Source organism: Scyliorhinus canicula, chromosome 18, assembly GCF_902713615.1.
Source record: "Scyliorhinus canicula chromosome 18, sScyCan1.1, whole genome shotgun sequence".
NCBI classification, from domain to species: Eukaryota; Metazoa; Chordata; class Chondrichthyes; order Carcharhiniformes; family Scyliorhinidae; genus Scyliorhinus; species Scyliorhinus canicula.
Window position 1 is genome coordinate 108976023 of NC_052163.1, and position 18728 is coordinate 108994750.

At 39.9% G+C, this 18728-nt stretch overlaps 1 protein-coding gene across 11 annotated transcripts in view; it reads right to left on the bottom strand.

The window, feature by feature from the left end:
• dot1l (DOT1-like histone H3K79 methyltransferase) overlaps positions 1 to 18728 on the bottom strand; it is a 143756-nt gene that overhangs the window by 55013 nt on the left and 70015 nt on the right. For 9 of the 11 annotated variants that reach the window (XR_005457956.1, XR_005457957.1, XM_038776965.1 and 6 more), the window contains 11 exons: positions 18447 to 18675; positions 18070 to 18164; positions 17933 to 17995; positions 16190 to 16245; positions 10707 to 10786; positions 9545 to 9613; positions 7914 to 8020; positions 7250 to 7291; positions 6939 to 7016; positions 5974 to 6202; positions 4835 to 4948 (listed from right to left, as the gene is read on the bottom strand). Coding sequence is in view for 9 of the 11 variants with exons in the window: in XM_038776965.1 (XP_038632893.1) it covers positions 4835 to 4948; positions 5974 to 6202; positions 6939 to 7016; positions 7250 to 7291; positions 7914 to 8020; positions 9545 to 9613; positions 10707 to 10786; positions 16190 to 16245; positions 17933 to 17995; positions 18070 to 18164; positions 18447 to 18675 (1162 nt within the window). In the remaining 2 variants the exon portion in view is untranslated. Of the gene's footprint in view, positions 1 to 4834; positions 4949 to 5973; positions 6203 to 6938; positions 7017 to 7249; positions 7292 to 7913; positions 8021 to 9544; positions 9614 to 10706; positions 10789 to 16189; positions 16246 to 17932; positions 18021 to 18069; positions 18165 to 18446; positions 18676 to 18728 lie in introns of those variants that run through there. The other 2 variants (XM_038776973.1, XM_038776972.1) reach the window with 2 other exon arrangements.

Consider the following 18728-nt stretch of genomic DNA (forward strand, 5'->3'; position numbering starts at 1 on the left):
ATAAAATGCCACTCATCAAAATTAATTGCATCCTGTAGAATTCATCTATAGCTCCCATTCCCGGTTTTCCTTCACATCTCCACCTTTTAACACAGGCACAAAACCATACTCTTCCAATATCTTTTCACTGCAATCCATGTTTTACAATGATGACCCATGGTCCACTCTAACCAATAAGAAAATGTCAATTCCGGGAAATGGCTTTTGCCCCTCTTATCCACATATTTACATCTGTTGTAAACAGTATATCTTCAGGCATCTACTTTTCACCTTGAATGACAACTACAGAAGCAGCTTCAACATGCACAATGACAACATTCAGCTCTACCTGTGCCATTGACCCAAGGATTGTTGCCATGCTCTCAGAACTGCTTATCTATCAGGTTGTGAATGTAATACAACTCGTCCCAGTTTAAGATAAGGAAAAGGAAACAGAGTCATGCTCTCTCTCCCATCAACAACTTCAGATCCAGCAACACAGCCAGTCACCCAAATCTGCGACAAGCACAGCTCACTGGCATCCAGCTCAATCAGTTCCTTCCACCTGTATAATATTTTTCACCTTCACCTATTTTGAATTGCTCCCAAGTTCTTAGAGCTGGATTCCCAGCATACTCGCCCACAAGTATTAACTGAGCCCAACTGCATCCTCTATGCTCATTCATGTCAGCTCTTATATTTCCATAAAATAATCCCTTCTTTCTTAACTCCACTGGCTAAGTGTTCCAGTATTCCCATTTCAAAATTTTAATCAGTCTTTTTCAACTCCTACAGGATCTCACATCACCCTACCTTTGTGACCCCCCACCACACGGTTTCTTGCATCCCTACATTGACTTGTTCCGGAATTCCTCCAAGCCACCATTAGCAGCAGCGCACAGCCACAATATCTTGTTAAATGTTCTACTCTGTTCCATATGCCATTCCACCTTTCAAGAATCTCCTTCAAACCTTGCTCTTGAACTGTGCTTCTGCTCTCCCATTCTAGACTAATTTCAGTCTTGAAAAAAGATTAAAAAGTGAAAAGAGAACACAATTTAAAGTACTCAACCCTAGCCATATTTAGATGGATTTAATGGAGTCAAAAATAAAAACAATTTCACCAGCAGCGTACCATGTAGTTGGGTTATACAGAAGGGGGAGTACTTTTGCTTTGTAGACTGCGGACTGCAATCTTCAGCCAAGATCAATGAAGGTTGCTAAGCTTTCAAGGGTCTATCTGCTGATTTGGCCATAACAGAGACCTGTCACATTGCATCAGTTGCTGTGTAAGGAGTCTGATGGGTTTTATTTCTACCAGATCTTTCCACATCATCTTAAATCAAGAGCAAAGACAGCATGTCGTACTGGCTTCATCTTCGTCTTGGTATCACATTCTCTCTGTGCCTGCGTGGATCACACCACCACAACCCAAAGATGTGCAGTGTAGGTGGATTGGCCATGCTAAATTGCTCTTTAATTGGAAAAAAAAATTGGGTACTCTAAAGTTATTTTTTTTTTTAAATCCGTGTCTTGGTATCACATGCCCAGGGACCATTACTACAAGTTGCACCCAAATTCACTTTTGCCAAGCGGGATAAGCCCTTCCACATGTTCAGAGTTTCAAACAACAAAAATTCACATAGCCAATTAGGGCATCTAGACTAGTACATACGATTTACAACATGCACTATATTCAATCCATTAATTGTTAAAAATATTGCATGGACTACCAATCCAACATGCTAATCCAGTGCTTTCCCAACTTTTTCCCAGTGTGACCCCATTTTAATGCTCCAAGCTTGAGACCCCAGAGTGAAAATTTGAGGGTACGAAAGTTGAGTGCGAGCATGAGGCAGAGGGAGAAGAGAGGTGGATACATAGTGTTTAAACTGCAGGCTTCTCTTTAAAAATTCTTTCTTCAGAGGCCTTTGTTAGCAGAAATCAAGCCTCAAAAGGTTCGTCTCTCAGGTCATATCCATCATAAGAAATAAATGCAAGAATTTACAGGTCTCCAGCTGTTAATATTCAGCCCAGACTCCAGAAGCAGCCATTGCTGCCTCAGAGCTTGTGACCCCAAAATTTCATCTCATGATCCCACTGAGGTACTCGACCCACAGCTGGAGAAGTTCTGCGCTCACCACTACATTATTTCAAAACGTCTGAAATACTAGGTTTCATTTAATCTGCTGTCAAGGTAGCAAGAGTTTCTATAAATGGCAGTGGCTCAAATGTTAGGAACTTACTTGGCTGTATGAGAATTTCAACTTTTCAAGTATAACTGCAGCATTATTTCAGCTGAACAGATGTTTCTATGTTAAGTCTAAATAAGATTTAAGGGTGCAAACAATAGTATCCAAATCACTGGCATTTTTTGAAACAAGTCGGACCACAAAGCATTGGTCTTAATTTGGATCTTTACGATGGATCCAGGAGCCAGAAGCCGAGTGGGTGCGTGCGGAGGAGGCCTCCTGCATGGGGACCTCCCTCCGGGCCCTCGCCACGGCAGCACTCCCATCCCCACCCAAAAAACACTCCAGCAGCCCAGTGGTGACAGCCACCCTCCAATCCTGGAAACAACTGCGGCAGCAATTTGGCCTGACCAAAATGTCGGACAAGGCTCCCATCTGAAACAACCATAGGTTCACACCAGCACTGACTGACGCCACCTTCAAAAGGTGGAGGCAGGACGGGGGGATACTGACAGTCAGGGACCTATACACGGACGACAGGATCGCAACACTGGACGAACTGACAGAGAAATTTCAACTAGCTAGGGGGAACGAGCTACGGTACCTGCAACTCAAAAACTTCCTACGAAAGAGACAAGGACGTACCCACAACTGCCACGACAGACACTACTGGAAGACCTACTGGACGCAAGTATCCTAGAGAAAGGGAACTGTAGCGACATGCATGACCGACTGGTAGAAAGGGCCAACACCGTACTGGACGCAACAAGAATGAAATGGGAGGACGACCTGGGGATGGAGATAGGGTGGGGACTCTGGAGCGAAGCACTGCATAGGGTCAACTCCACCTCCACGTGCGCAAGGCTCGGCCTGACGCAACTAAAAGTGGTACATAGAGCCCACTTAACAAGAAACCGCATGAGTAGGTTCTTCCCGGAGGTGGAGGACAGATGTGAACGGTGCCAAAGAGGCCCGGCCAACCACGCCCACATGTTCTGGTCTTGCCCCAGACTTGTGGAGTACTGGACAGCCTTCTTCGAGGCTATGTCCAAAGTGGTGGGGGTGAGGGTGGAGCAATGCCCGATAGTGGCGGTCTTCGGGGTTTCAGACCAGCCAGATCTATTCCTGGGGAGGAGGGCGGACGCCCTTGCCTTTGCCTCCCTGATCGCCCGCCGCAGAATCCTGTTTGGCTGGCGGTCAGCAGCACCGCCCAGAGCTGCAGACTGGCTGTCCGACCTCTCGGAATCTCTCCAAATGGAGAAAACCAAATTCGGCATCAGAGGGTCAGACGACGGCTTCCACAGAACGTGCAATTCATGCAATTGTTCCGGGACCTGTTTGTGGCCAACGAACAAGAGGAAGAATAGTCGGGTGGCCAAGAATCAGGGGAAAATGGACGGGAATCAGGGGAAGGTAGCCGCGGGGGGGGGGGGGGTACGTTATGGGGGTTTGACGGCAAGCTAAGGCCTAAAACCAAACTATAAATAAATGCCTATAAACATGTGCCTCGGCCATATTGGGGAATGTAAAATATGTATGCCAGCTAAAGGGGGCGGCCACAATTGTTATTATGAAGATGCTTACCTGTAAATATGCATGTTAATTTTTGAGTGTTTTTTTTTCTTCTCTAATGATTTGTAATATGTTGTATATAAAATATGAAAACTCAATAAAAAAAACATTTAAAAAAAAAATTTGGATCTTTACTATTTCAAGTAATTTCTAATATGTACAATAATAAATCAGTTACATTTAATTCTACTTTATAACCTTGTGCAGGACAACATGTATACAAAGTATACTTGCTGACCTCTCCCTGCTCTTGCATGTTCCTGTGGTTCTCAGAATGGCCAGTTCTTGTCCCATGCATGGGCAAAATAAGGATCCGTAGTGCACTGTTCATATTCCAAAAACCTGCTCCATATCAAAACCTGTCTATCAAAACCCAAATTGCATCATTAAACACCTGCAATCAGATGTGCCTGCAAGGGATCAAAGGTGCCCTTTGGAAACACTCCATCAAATGGACAAGTTACAACAGGTTGAGGCAAGGTAGCCAACAGGAATGCCAAGGAAGAAGGACGACTACAAAGTACTTGGGAGAGTTCTCCAACAGGTGGGCAATGCAAGGTGTAAAATCGATTAATAAATTTTCTCAGGCATATCAGGAGCAAAGTGGTTACAATAAACACAAAATTCCAGGGTTATTCATGCAGGTCTGTCATTAAATCATGTCAAAATTCCAAGTATTAAAGTGGACATAGATATAACATTTCTATTCCAAAATGGACAGTAACAATGTTTATAAAAATAGAGAGAATTATTTTCAACACCAAATTGATGACTCAAATGATCAATTAAGTTGCATGCCAATTGCCGTTTCAATAACTATGTCAAGTAGGTATTCAATCAAAAACAGACAAGCAATTGTGTCAGGTGAAAATAATGAATACAGGCTCAAAAGATTGGCAGTTTGACTATCCTAGACACAACTTAGATAAAAGTAGAAAATAGAACACGACAATGGAAGAGCAGTAAGCAGAAGTTGCATTGAGCAGTGCTGCTTACTAAATCAGAAGGTATCACAATTATATTTACATAAATAGGTCAGAATAGCCATAAAATTACATGTCGACATGACACCATAATGCAGCTGTACTTACCTAGCAGCTTCTGTAGTGCAGGTGGTGTAGGACCCAGTAAAAACTGATTGGGTGAATAGCGTTGCACTTTGGGAGGTAGTTGGTAAAATGGACTATGAGGTGACTTGTATGCATCTGAAAAACAAAAGCAATATATTGAAGGCTTTTACAAACTAGCAATTTATAACTCTCAATTACAATTCAACTCTAAACCTTACGGCAATACTCAAAATCATTCCGGTTTCAATACAAATAGTTCTCTCAACTATATTATCCAATATTCCAAAACACAGTTGCACTGCTAGAGAAGCAAATAGTTATGATGCATGCAGGCAAAGCCAAATTAATACTGAACTTTATCAGTTGAAAATTTGGAAGATTAGCACATTAAATTTAATGACAATTATTTCTCACGCCAAAGTATTTTTAAGTAGGATACAACCATGAGTAACTGAATTGTACAATCAACATTTTACAGTATCTATTGTCAAGTACATGTATTATGCTCCAGATTTGACTTATTCTTATGTACCATATAACACCTATTATATGTTCACCAGTAACTGATCAGAAAAGCAAAAAAAGTAATCAATTATCTTTATAAGCAGTCAATTAAATCCCACATTCTTACAAGGAAATCCTTACATCTGGGCACCTACAATCTGCACACATTTTTGGGGAAAGAATGAGTATTTAAACATGAATTGCACAGAACTAGCATTTTTGGAACCACAAAATAAATCAGTGAGTGATCAGATTCGCTCAATGTCTATTTAGTAAGGCAAAGAAAAGATCAATTAATCATTTACATCAGAGACAAACTTATTCCAAGATTTACTTGGATAAGTTGTGGAACATCTGCAATATTAGCTCACCTAAATATAAATCTGTTCGCAATTTGAAAAGAGGCACATTCAGGGCCTCCATAAATGAAGCGTCATACGATTCAACTCAAAATAATTACCTCCAACTTGTCAACAACATTTTATCATTTGCAAATGTTCCAATGTATTTGGTTTAAAGAACACCAATACGGTAAACTACTTGGAAAACGCAGAAGCCTTTATATGGTGACATTTTAGCTGAAAATACTCAGCAGACCAAGTTTTGATTTGCCTACAGTTAAGAATATAGCGAATTACAGCTGATGTTTAACTTACCCTGAGGTGAGGATGCCGACAGAGTTTGAGCATGTAAAAGATCCAGTGCAGATTGGCTTTTCTTGGTATTCCTTTTGGAAATTGCAGTGCTCATTTTCTTGGGGCGGCCTCGTTTTCTAACTGCGATTCGCTTGCTTTTATTAATTATCTTACTCTTGCGTGGTTTAGCAGGTGAAGATGCTTTTTTAATCCCGGTTGCCCCAGTTTTTTCCTCCTCAGGACCAGAATCCTGCCAATGACAGTGCCACAATTATTAGATAAAATAATCCATTTCATAGGAAACAAAAATGACAACATGCTTTCATTTCGGAGAAAATAATATCATAGAATCATAGAATTTACAGTGCAGAATTTGGCCCATCGAGTCTGCACCGACCCTTGGAAAGAGCACCCTTCTCAAGCCCACGTCTCAACCCTATCCCCGTAACCCAGTAACCCCACTTAATCTTTTGGGCACAAAGGGAAGTTTAGCATGGTCAATCCACCTAACCCGCACATCTTTGGACTGTGGTAGGAAACCGGAGCACCTGGAGGAAACCCATGCAGTCATGGGGAGAACATGCAGACTCCGCACAGACAATGACCCAAGCCGGGAATCGAATCTGGGACCCTGGAGCTATGAAGCAACTGTGCTAACCACTGTGCTCCATGCTAACTCTCCCATATTCCACATTTTCTATTATTCTAATAATAACAGGCTCAGCAGTTTATACGGGCACTTCAGGAAAAGCTGAAAATTATTCATCGACTTATTATCTCATTTACTCCAACACACAAAAATCCTGATAATTAAAAAAGCTAAATTGATCTGTGAACCACATAGTCACTCATGGTGTACATATCACCAGCAGTGCTAGACATCTGACAGACAAAAGTTACAACTCCCAAATAGTTTGCTGAAGTGGCTTTAAGATCAGATAGGCTGCTAATATGCTTTTCATTCAAATTGAACACTGTACAAATACCTTGGTTGGAGTTGTTGTACTACTCTTATTTTCTTTATTTTCCTTTTGTTGTCTACGTCTAGCTGCCTCTTGTTCCTCCTGTAACAAATGTTAAACTATCATTCAGAATGTAAATAATGAATGAGGGAAGAGAAGGGCAGGTGTGGGAAAAGGAAGAAATTACAATTGCAATGCATTGTCAGATGATTATACTTCTAGTGTCCAGGAGATAGAAACAAACATCAGATTAAGAATAATGTTCTTCAATCTCAAAGTCATGAGCTTGTCATACCGACTGAAACAATTTTGATAAGCTGGCAAAAAAGACTTACCCTGAGTTTTGGATTTTTGAGACTGGAAAAGTAGTTTTCAAGCTGAAATGAAACAAAAGAGTTTTGTTTTCTTATTGCATCACGTCGTGAAAACAATATATTAGTTGATTGCCAATTACATCATCGAGAGCTAAATGAAGCAAGGCAGGTGTATTCATTCCTCTGGATTTAAGCCTAGATATATCGGTCAAAACAAGAAGCCCCCCCGCCCCCAAACCTTCCAATCCCCTTCCCATCGTAACTTCCCCGCCACATCCATCCGCCACCCAGAACCTACACAATAGAAACAAGGACTTGTAATTGATCCAGCCCAACTGAGCCCCTCAGTCTACATTAAAACGAGTTGACAATTACTCCAGTAGAGGTGGAAAATAAGCATAGCATTACTATAATAATCATATTCTTTATAATATGACATATTGAAAGAAAAAAGTGTTTTTGTGGAAAAGTAAATCAATTAAAGATGCAAAAACGTGCAATGAAAGGAAAATGCAACTTCCTTTGAGAATACTTCTCACTGACATTTCAAAAAACTTTCAGCTGCAATTCCACTCATCACACAGAACCATTAAAACTGTGGCAAAGGTCACTAATAATGCCACTCCCTCCCATGAACAATAACTGACACATTCCAACAATTTAAACAACACAACATACTACTTACTATGGTCCGATCAATTGTATGCAGGTAATAGGAGACTGGTTTACCAGTCCATGAAACCGAGCCTCGCAGTGGTGATAACTCGACAACTCTCATGATAGTGCCAATATCTTTGAAGAGCAGCACAGAAAAATACAAAAACATGTGCTTATCATACATGCATACATGATTCCAATATTACATGAACATTTGACAATGTTTATAAGGGTGGGGGGGGGTGACTAAGATCTCAAACTATTCTATAAATTGGTATCTGTTGAGATAGCGATAGACAAACCACACACTCAAAAAACCCTAAAAGCTGTCAAAAAACCACCCACTGTCTGCTTTCTGCCCCATAGCACATTTTGCCTGTTCACCTCTATTGTTGTCGACTATCATTAACTCACTATCACCCAATGCATGTCTTCTCTTGTTCAGGTTCCTCCATGGCCTAACGTGACCTCCCCCCAGCCATGTTGCGACCTTGCCCTTCCAAACTTCACATTGGAGCCAAGCTTTCAAATATCTTGGCCTTATTCTACAGGGCCTCCTTATCTTAACCCTATTCTCCGGGGACTCCTTTCCTAATCCCTCTTGGTTATGCAGTTAATTTTCATGCCTTGAAAAGTCTTCTTTGCATCCAAATTATTTTTTAAAATAAATTTAAAATACCCAATTCATTTTTTTCCAATTAAGCAGCAATTTAGTATGACCAATCCAACTACCCTGCACATCTTTGGGTTATCAGGGTGAAACACACGCAAACACAGGGAGAATGTGCAAACTCCACACGGACAGTGACCCAGAGCCGGGTTCAAACCTGGGAACTCGGCGCCATGAGGCAGATTGCTAACCACTGTGCCACCGTGCTGCCCTGCACCTAAACTTATGACTGTTTTCAGGTTATCTCTCTCAACCTTCAATGATGACCCTCCATCAGTTTAACCTTACTAAATACCCTATAAGAACAGGCATCATACAAATTCCGGATTTTGCTGTCAATTATAGTATAATTATAGTATAGCTTCTCCAAAGCTTCAGCAATTTCATGGTCAAATTTTACTTAATTTCCTGCGGTAATGCAGCATATTTTGCAGCAGCACTGGCACCACCTGAGCAGTAATGTGAGCATGCAGTTAATCTGTGCTGACAATTTGGCAAAGGGCTGTGTAGCTGCACGTATAAAAGAACATGGACACAATGCACAAATTGCACGGACACAATGCACAAACCACTCTGAAGTACTGATAATTTTGGTGAGCCATTAAAAAAAACTCACTTGGATTCCACTGAACAAACAATCATTTGATTCACTACCCAATCAATGCCAGTGGAAACAGTGATAAGCTGTAAAATGGGACAGCACAGAAATCTCATAATTAGCCAACATAAAGTTTGTATTCTTTTCTGGAATAAGGAGGTTGAAAAGATTCAACCTCCAGCTTAATACAGAAACTTAAAGGCAGACATTTCATGCGTTACCTCCAATTTAGTATTAAGAACTTTCAGAACCATGTTTTCAAGAAATCGGTCACAAAGCTTGAAATTGAATTAATCATAAATTCATAAGTTTCGCAATGTCTTAGGGGCTGGGATATTCTAGCCATATCAAGCCAAGTTAAAAACCCAAGATCAATTAAAAAAAAACTTACCACTCAAGTTCCGACTATTTATTCTGAAATTCAATGGTGCAAAGGGTTTGGAAGAGACAATTTTGCCACCTGTAATAATGATAACCAATTATAAATTCCTCAAAATATACTTCCCAAGTGCTTTCAAATCATTTTTATAAACTTGTCAAATATGCAATCTATATGGATTGACCTTGTTTCCACAGATCAAGTACAACTTACAAAGCTTTCATAAAGTTTCCATATAATTGCACTTCTTGCAGAAAGCCTTATTTCACTGAAGCTTAAGTTGTTAATTCTAGCCTATCCTCGAGTGGTCTATGACCTCATACTTCCATCAAGTAGAGCTTCATGCCTCAAGTAGAGACAGATAATTATATAATTTAGAGATGATTTGATTCATGTGTTTAAACTATGATGAGATGGAAAGAGAACACAGAAAGTCTACACCCAGTGATTGCAGCTGTGGAATAGGGGAACATTGTCTTAAATCTCTTGCTTTTAATCAGACAGCATTACGCAAAACTACTCTCCCATCAAATAGCTATGATTGGGCATTACCATCATGCCCATGGTCAACCATCTAACTATTCAGTCGGAATGTGGAAGCAGAGGCAGACAAAATAGTTGGTGAAAAAAATGGTATAATGTACTTCCAATTTTAATTCACTCGTAACAATCTGAACAGCTTGCAAAGTGGAAACAAATGTCAATATAATGCCAATTTAAGTAACAAAGTCCCACTTGGCCCAACAAAAGAGGCAGTCTTCAGCAGCTAAATGCAGTTCAATTAAGAAATTTTAAAATTAAAGTTCATGTCCACCCATGGTATTACCTTAACTGCAAACTATGAATCACCAGCTTCAGTTTTAAAACTGATTAAATGAAAAATGAAATGAAAATCACTTATTGTCACAAGTAGGCTTCAATGAAGTTACTGTGAAAAGCCCCTAGTCGCCACATTCCGGCGCCTGTCCGGGGAGGCTGATTTTACTTGACTAAGAACAGTAATGTAACAATAGAGAATGTCAATCTGCTCAAGATCGACCAAGGATCCACTACTTTGTAAAGTCACATTTTGATAATTTTATATTTTCAACAAGGGTAGGAACAACAGTGTTCTTGGTTTGAGGCAACTAATTTCCGGTGCTAATAAAACTTTGAAAAGGTAAAGTATTCTTACCTTCCTTCATGTTTGCAAATCGCTCCTTCAGCTGGTGATCCACTTCAGGGCCAAAGGCAAAATTATTCACAAACACAACACTGTAAAGAAATACTGAAAATATAATCTTTCATCATCAATAACCACAACATAAAACAGGGTGCATTAATAACTGCACCAATTGTTAATTGTGACAAATTCATATTAAAGCACTGACGATTTGACTGTAAAATGAACAGTATTTAGAAACACTTCTAAAGTAGATCGTGCCAAAGAAAATCAACAATTGAGAATGCCGAAATTTCACAACATACTGGTAAGTGAACAAAGTCTGAGGAAATAAACTAAAATTATACATGAAAAAGATTAATATTGAAACAGAAGTAAAATACAGCAACCAAAAAGAAAATGTTGGAAAATCTCAGATTCCAGCATCCACAGTAATTTGCTTTTATCCAGTAAAACACAGCATAGGCTAGAAATCTGAAATAATGGCAGGAAATGCTGGAATGTCAGGTCAGGCAAATAAATCACCACCTAAAATGTTACAGCTGTGACTCTCCCCACAGGTGATAACTGGCTGAGTATAGTCAGCATTTGCTCTTTTTATTTCATAACAAATACTGTTATTGTTCCAGCACATTTACATCGGAAAATATAATGAACACCCCCACATTATAACACTCTCTTACGAACTTCTATCCTAATATCTTAAGACTGGAAAAATACTGCAAAGTCTTAACTTTCAAATTAAGCCAACCAACATTGCTGTTAAGATTTATGAAAATTTATGTTGCTTAATGTCCCTAATTTGAGAGAGTGGCCGAGCACCCATATTATCCATCTCATAAAGCAGCCTGCGCAGCACCTTGCAAAACCACCACCCATACAGCTTAGCAGGATCATTGGTGACACCCATCAAATCCTGTTGGAACAAATCCCAATCAGGACAAGTTCTGGGGAAATGATCTGTTACCCACTTGCCCCTGCAACCTCCGTGCCACCCCCCCAACATTCATGCAGCACCAGACTCAATGGTAGCCTGTTTCTCTTATTGACCTACAACAATCTAAATGATATCACCCCAAGAAATTACTGAACACAAAATTAGCAATATTCCTAAAATACCCTGCAGCTACAAGAGTGAAACCTATGGGCAGAATTCTCCCATTTTGAGACTAAGTGCCATGGTCGGGACGCAAATGTAGAGGGTTTCCCACTGCAGAGCCTGACGGGAAAACATGCCAAATAATCTGGCCTCAAACTTACCGATTATGCACCCGGGTTTGTTTTACGCCGTATTCAGTGGTGAGCAGGCCTGGATGGTGGATAGTGCGCCTTTGTGCCCAGGTTCCATATTGAAAGGTACCCAACATTACTGACTTATCAAAGAACGAATATGGACCACTTGAAAATCAAGATGGATCGCCCTAGGAATTCTTGGGAGGCCAGGAAATGGACCCCTCAAGGGCACCAAATCTGGAAGGTCCATCTGAAGTTGTGCCCCCAACCTACCAATGTAGTGTTCCTGGGTCCAGGGTTGCGGGCTGCCTTCATCCTGAATCTCAGAGGCAGCCCAGGCATCGTGCGGTTGACTCTCGACATCTCCATGCCACATTGTTCTAAATCTGTTTCATGCCAACGTGTTTGCCCTTTGCCATCGTGGAGAATCTTTGGGGGGGGGGGGGGGGGGGGGGGGGGGGGTCAGTCAGGCCTTCATCTGCATTCTATTAACAGGATGCAAATGAGGGTCACGCCAGCCTCTAGTGAGTTTACAGACCTGCCACAGTGAACACCAGCGGAAGATCCCACCATAAACAGATTTCTACACCTCCCGCCATATTCTTCCCCACACGCCAGCCGGGGCCTGGGAGAAATCCACCTTGAGTGTCAACTGGTTGACAGGAAAGGAAAGCTGGTAATATGCTGAATCTCTAGACCGAAATGAAACTGAAACCATTTTAGATATAAACTTTGAGTAGGTTTTCAGGGATACTCTATCTTAGAGTTAGATCAACCCTGTCTCACTAACCTTGGGGCTGAAAATTTGCCTTTCAAAAAAAATCAACAAACTTAAACATTCAAATACTGAGTATCAATTTACGGATAGGTTCACAGTCAGGAATAAGAAAATTACTCTTTAGTGCAGGAATAGGGGTTAAGGGAGGTGTGGCGGAGTGGGTTGTCCTAATTGAATAAATTCCTATGGCGAGAAGGAGACATGAACTGTGAACATGCATTACAGTTAGCAAACTGAACATATTCAAAGCAAACAGTCCAATTAACAATACATCCTAACAGCTTTAGCATTCAAATTGGTGGCTTAATTGCACCATAATAATATCCCATCACTCTACGTGTTTGCTAAACAAGTTGAAGTGACAATATTGCTCGAACAAAAGTGAAAAATGTTTATAAATATCAAATTAGAATCATAGAATTTACAATGCAGAAAGAGGCCATTCAACTCATCTAGTCTACATCGGCCCTTGGAAAGAGCACCCTAATTAAGACCACACCTGCACCCTATCCCCGTAACACAGTAACCCCACTTAACCTTTGGACACTAAGGGGCAATTTAGCGTAGACAATCCGCCTAACCTGCATACATTTGGACTGTGGGAGAAAACCAGAGCATCCAGAGGAAACCCATGCAGACACGGGAAGAAAGTGCAAACACCACATAGTCATCAGAGGAGGGAATTGAACCCGTGTCCCTGGAGCTTTGAGGCAGCAGTGCCAATCACTATGCCATTAGCTCATAAGCCAGTGTGTTAAATTCTTACAATTCTAATTTTCTAAGCACAAGTTGATGTTTGAGTCAAAACAGGAAAGGCGCAGTTTTGAGAAGGAAAGTGCTCAGAACACCATAAAAGTGATTATCAAGACATGATTTGACCTCATTACTTAATCTATCTGGGCAAATTTAGCTTCCAGAAATAAAGTTGCCCTCTGTAAAAATGATCTCAATATACCTACAGCACATAAACTGCACGCTCACAATCCAGCTTTCCCCGCCTTATTTTATTATATGAAACACAGTTCATCACTACACAAGTCAAAACCTCAAACTTAATACTCAAAACAAAGATAAATAAAGAATAATACAGCACAGTAAGGGACTACCCAGCCTATGCCTGAAATAGCATTTGTTCTAAAATGTTAGCCAGAACACTCTTAGCTTCTTAAATAAAAATACCTGCATAGAGAAGAATTTGATGTAGCTAATTTTAGCGAAGAACAAGTGCAGCTAGTATAATTCAACAGCTATATTTTGCACTAGCCACATTATTCTATACTTTGAAGCTCTCGTTCCCCTAACCCTACCATTAACAGGATTCAAAAGCCAGCGGTCACAAAAAGAAAACAACTTTGTCTTAATGTTTGATAAGCCCAAGGATCATGCAAGAAGCAACTGTTTAAATGACCTTTTGTTAAAAACTTAGCTAGAAAAGTTTGGAATACAAAATCTCAACTTAAAGATCAAGAAAAACCAGCTTAGAAAAAGAGATGAACCAAAGGCATATTTGTGTTGCAACTAAGCAAAGTAAAAGTTAAATGGGGAACATATCAAGTACTTTAGGAGAGGATGTCATAGCTTCTATAGAAACAAAGCTTTGACTGTGACAAGATTGGAATGAGAAGTTCAGTTACAGCCCTTAAACACAACAATGAGATAGCACGGATATTACACCACAAAAGCTCAAATTATGCTTTGGCGTTTCCAATTAATTGGAAATTAATTGAGAAATAATGGGTTTGCAACATCATGGGCTTTTATTATGGAATAAATCTTGAGAAATACAGGAAGAGATTTGCACATGATTCAAAGAAGGTTTCAGAAGAGTGGCGATAACAAGGCACTTGAACCATCCAGATGTTAGTGACTATAACAATTCAAAATAGGGAAGGGTTCGCAGAGTGCACTCAGGACTGTTTTTTCATAATTAGGTTACGATTCTAGCCAGTATAACCATTGTTAGGCCTAGTTTTAGAAAATTATCTGGGACAAAGAATAGCATGAAAGTACAATATATAGGGCCTGGAATAATAACAATTGAATTTAAAAGGCAGAATAGCTGAAGGTGGTTGGGGGGTTAGAAGAGAAAGGAGTTGTTTTTTTCATGTGGTAAACTGGAAATGAAAAAATTTAAATAGAATAAAACATAGAACATAACAGCGCAGTACTGGAAGGAAACAGATGGCAAGTTAAGTAAACAATAAACCAGCAATGAGAATCAATCAAATTCAAGATGGGTGGAGTAGAATCAAAATTATTTCTCCCATTAGGGAAAGATAGATATGGTGATGAGGTATAACATAAGACTTTAAGATGGATCATGATGGCAAAAGGAAGGCTGATATTACAGAAAACAGCTTAAGTTTATATGAACCGGCCCAAGGTGCTTCACGGGAGCATTAGAAAATAAGAATGACACCAAGTCACATTAGTAGATACGAGATCAAATGACAAAAAGCTTGGTCAAAGACTGTTTTAAGGAATGTCTTAAAGGGTGAAAATTAGGCAGAGAGGTGTAGGGAGGAACATTCCAGAGCTTGGGGTTTAGCAACTGAAGGCACAGCAATCAACAGTGCACCACTTATCGTTGGTAGTGCACAAGCGGTCAAAATTAATCACATGTAGATGTTTGAGGAGCTGAGAGATATAGGGAGGGGCAAAGCCATGGTGGAATCTAAAACAAGGTGAATTTTAAGTTGAGATGTTGCTTGAGCAGGAGACAATATGGGTCAGCAAGCATAGGGGTGACAGATAACGGGACTTGCTGTGAGTTAAGGTGTGGGCGGCAGAGTTTGGATGACCTCACATTTATGGAGGCTAGAATGTAAAAGACCAGCCTGGGAGGTGCTGGAATAGTCAAGTCCAAAGGTAACAAAGACATGGGCAAGGGTTTCAGCAGCAGATAAGCATAGACGGGAAGTAGTAGTCAGGAAATCTTATGGGTTAAAGTAGGCAGTCTGACTTATAGCACTACGAGGTTGGAACCTCATTTCAATATTAAATATAACAAGGTTGCAAACAGGCTGGTTTAACCTCACTGTTGCTGGATTCATGGGCAGTTGCCAGGGCAATGTAGCTTTTCAAAATAGGATGAGACACTATGAAAACTATTTGCACTTGAAATTCCTCAAACTTTTATGCTGGTTTGACCTACATCTGCTAAAACCCAGCAGAACCTCTACCCCGATATTTCTACTGATACAATAAAGAACTGTATCAGTGGCTAGAGAAAGTTTTCCCGTATTGTTTCAAAACAGAAATTGCAGGCATTATAAGAAAGCTGCTATCGAGGGCAGCTGGACTCAGGAAGGATGCGCATTCATGAAACTGACTATACCCCACTTTTGCACATTGATACACAAATGGTCACATGTCACTTGTAAAATTATCAATCCCATTAAAGGGTCAAATGCACAACCTTCTCAACAGCCAACAAAAAATAATATACTATTTACTGAATTATGTATTATTCCAAACTTGTCACCTTGTACTTGCAATTTTTTCTTTCCATTCTTCAGATAGGAAGTCACCTTTTTCCAGCTGAAAGAAATAGAAACTGCTCAAAATCACAATATACAATTCTCTTACATTTGAGCACAGGTTGCATAAAAGATGAGGAAGCAATAAAACTTTTACGATCAAAACAACCCAATTGGTTGCATATTAAGTTACAAAAGTCAATAGCCATTATTTGTACAGTACGAACTGGTCTCTACCATGGCCCTTCAGCCTCCTCAGCAACTTTCAAAATTCTTAATTCCCACAACAGTTTAACGATTTATTTTCTCTGCGCGTATTTTAACTCAGAAATATCAATATTATGATAGAAGTACAAAAATCTTTTAATGAGACTCCTACAGAAACTTTGCTACACTAATAATTTTGGATCTTGATGCAATAATCATGCACAAGTTGAATGTTCCTACCTTCAATTATAAAATCACTCACTTCAAGACAAAAACTGGCCATCATGTTTACCTACAGAATGCACCTCAAAAGCAATCTTTTGTTTATAAAGCATTTCGAGATGTTCTAGTCATGACAAAGTGTTAGTCAAAGCAAGTTTTTTCCAATGTCACAGAGAGGCAAGCAAAGGAAGCTGACAGCAAGCTGGGAGGGTAAGGTACCCAAAAGCCAAGTAGAAAATATCAAATTAACTATAACTACCGGATTTAAGAGTTGACAGAGGCTTACAGTTAAGAGTCACGGTTCCAGCTGGCTGATCTTCGTCAGCCATAATCTAATTTAACAGTGAAACAGAATCAAGTGGCTGAATGGCCTATTACTGTTCCCATGTTCCCAAAACTGTGCCACCAGTGATCAGACAAGGGTGTGGAATGTGCATACAAAGGTCAGAATCAGAGGAAACAGCATGTTGAAACATGGATAGAGCTGGGAAGGATTCCAGACATAATGTGGGAAAGGAGGAACTTGTAGACAAAAATAAATAAATTTAATCTATGGAAGACAAGGGACCATTAGATCACCAAGCCTAGGTAAGAGTACAGAATGTAGTACAGCTATTGGGGGAGGAGATTGCAAAGCCGGTAAATGGATAATTACAGTAGTAGGATTGATGAAAAGAGAGAACAGGGGATAGTGGAAAAGGGGCAGAGGGAAAGGAGAAATTGGGTAGCAACAGAAATAGTGATGGAGGTAAAGCATGTATAGGGGAAGGAGGAAAGGAATAGTAAGAAAAGACAAGGAGGGGAGAGTAAAGACAAGCAGAGGCCAAGTTAGGATGGGAGCAACCAAGAGTTCATTTTCCACACATATGGTCACCAGAAATGCAATCTTGTTCCAAACAATTCCCTTCTCTGCACAACACCTGACGAAAAGGATGAAATAAATGAGAAAGGAGAGCAGAGAAACAAAAACATACAAAGATCAAACAGAGTATAGCTGGCAAAGCACAAACAAGGAAGCCTGTGCAACAAAGAAATAAAGGCATATCTCACATCTGTGTTGCTGTAAATGAGGAGTCGAGGTCAAGTGTCGACCTCATGTGAAATGGGATGAGAAAGCAGGGGGATACTAGGCTGGAGCATACAAATGTAATGCATTTACCATGGGACACATTTGATACTAAACTATACAACAAGGAGTTATGTTTTAAAGACAAAAATGCAGAGATTAAAAAAGTGAGAAAATAATTTTTAATAATTTAATTCTAAGAATAAAAAGATTTGTAATTTGATGTCTGAAACTTTCCACAAAACAAACTTACTGTGTACTCTCCATATTTCTTCCCATACCACCGCATCCATTTTCTGAACTCCGTATCCATTGTCTGTGTAGGGCAAAACAAAATTATACTGTGTTTTTTTCCTCAATTGAGAACTTTTCACAATATTTGGCACTTACCTCTGCATATTTTGCTGGTATCTCTGCTTTTTCTACACCGTAGTAATGCTTGCACTGTGTCGCTGCAGCAACTTGCAACACAACTTGACCCACTCCTTGGGAAAGGGAAGATAATTGTCAATATAATGGGCTATCAATGCAAACAAGTTTCACTACCATAACATAATCCAGAATTTTCTATTTTCATACAAATTACCCTGTTGTCTTAGAAAAACGGCATCATTACAAAAACAATGTTATACTGACACTCAGATTAAACAGCCAAATGTCGCCAGACATTATTATAAGACTGCCTGGTCAGTTCAGTTTTTATTCATAACTAACTATTTTTGATTAATCGCTCTATAAAATTAGCCAAAAAAGTTTGAGTTTCTTACCACTTCCTAAATCAACAAATGTATCATCTTCAGTCATCTTAATCTCATCAATCATTTGAGCGACTAAATCAAAGGACGTTTCTCCATAAACCTCAGGGGAAAAGGGTTCATAGTTGTTCAATTTCTCTGGATCAGTTACCGAGTGGTTGTAGACCTGTTGCAGAATATGTCGTAGCAAGCCATTGCAAGGGCGAGTGTTCAGTTTCATAGGCTGTGTCGTCCCTTTCCACTGTATTAAATTAGAGGCATTTACCTTTTAGGCAAACTCAAATAAGTAAATTT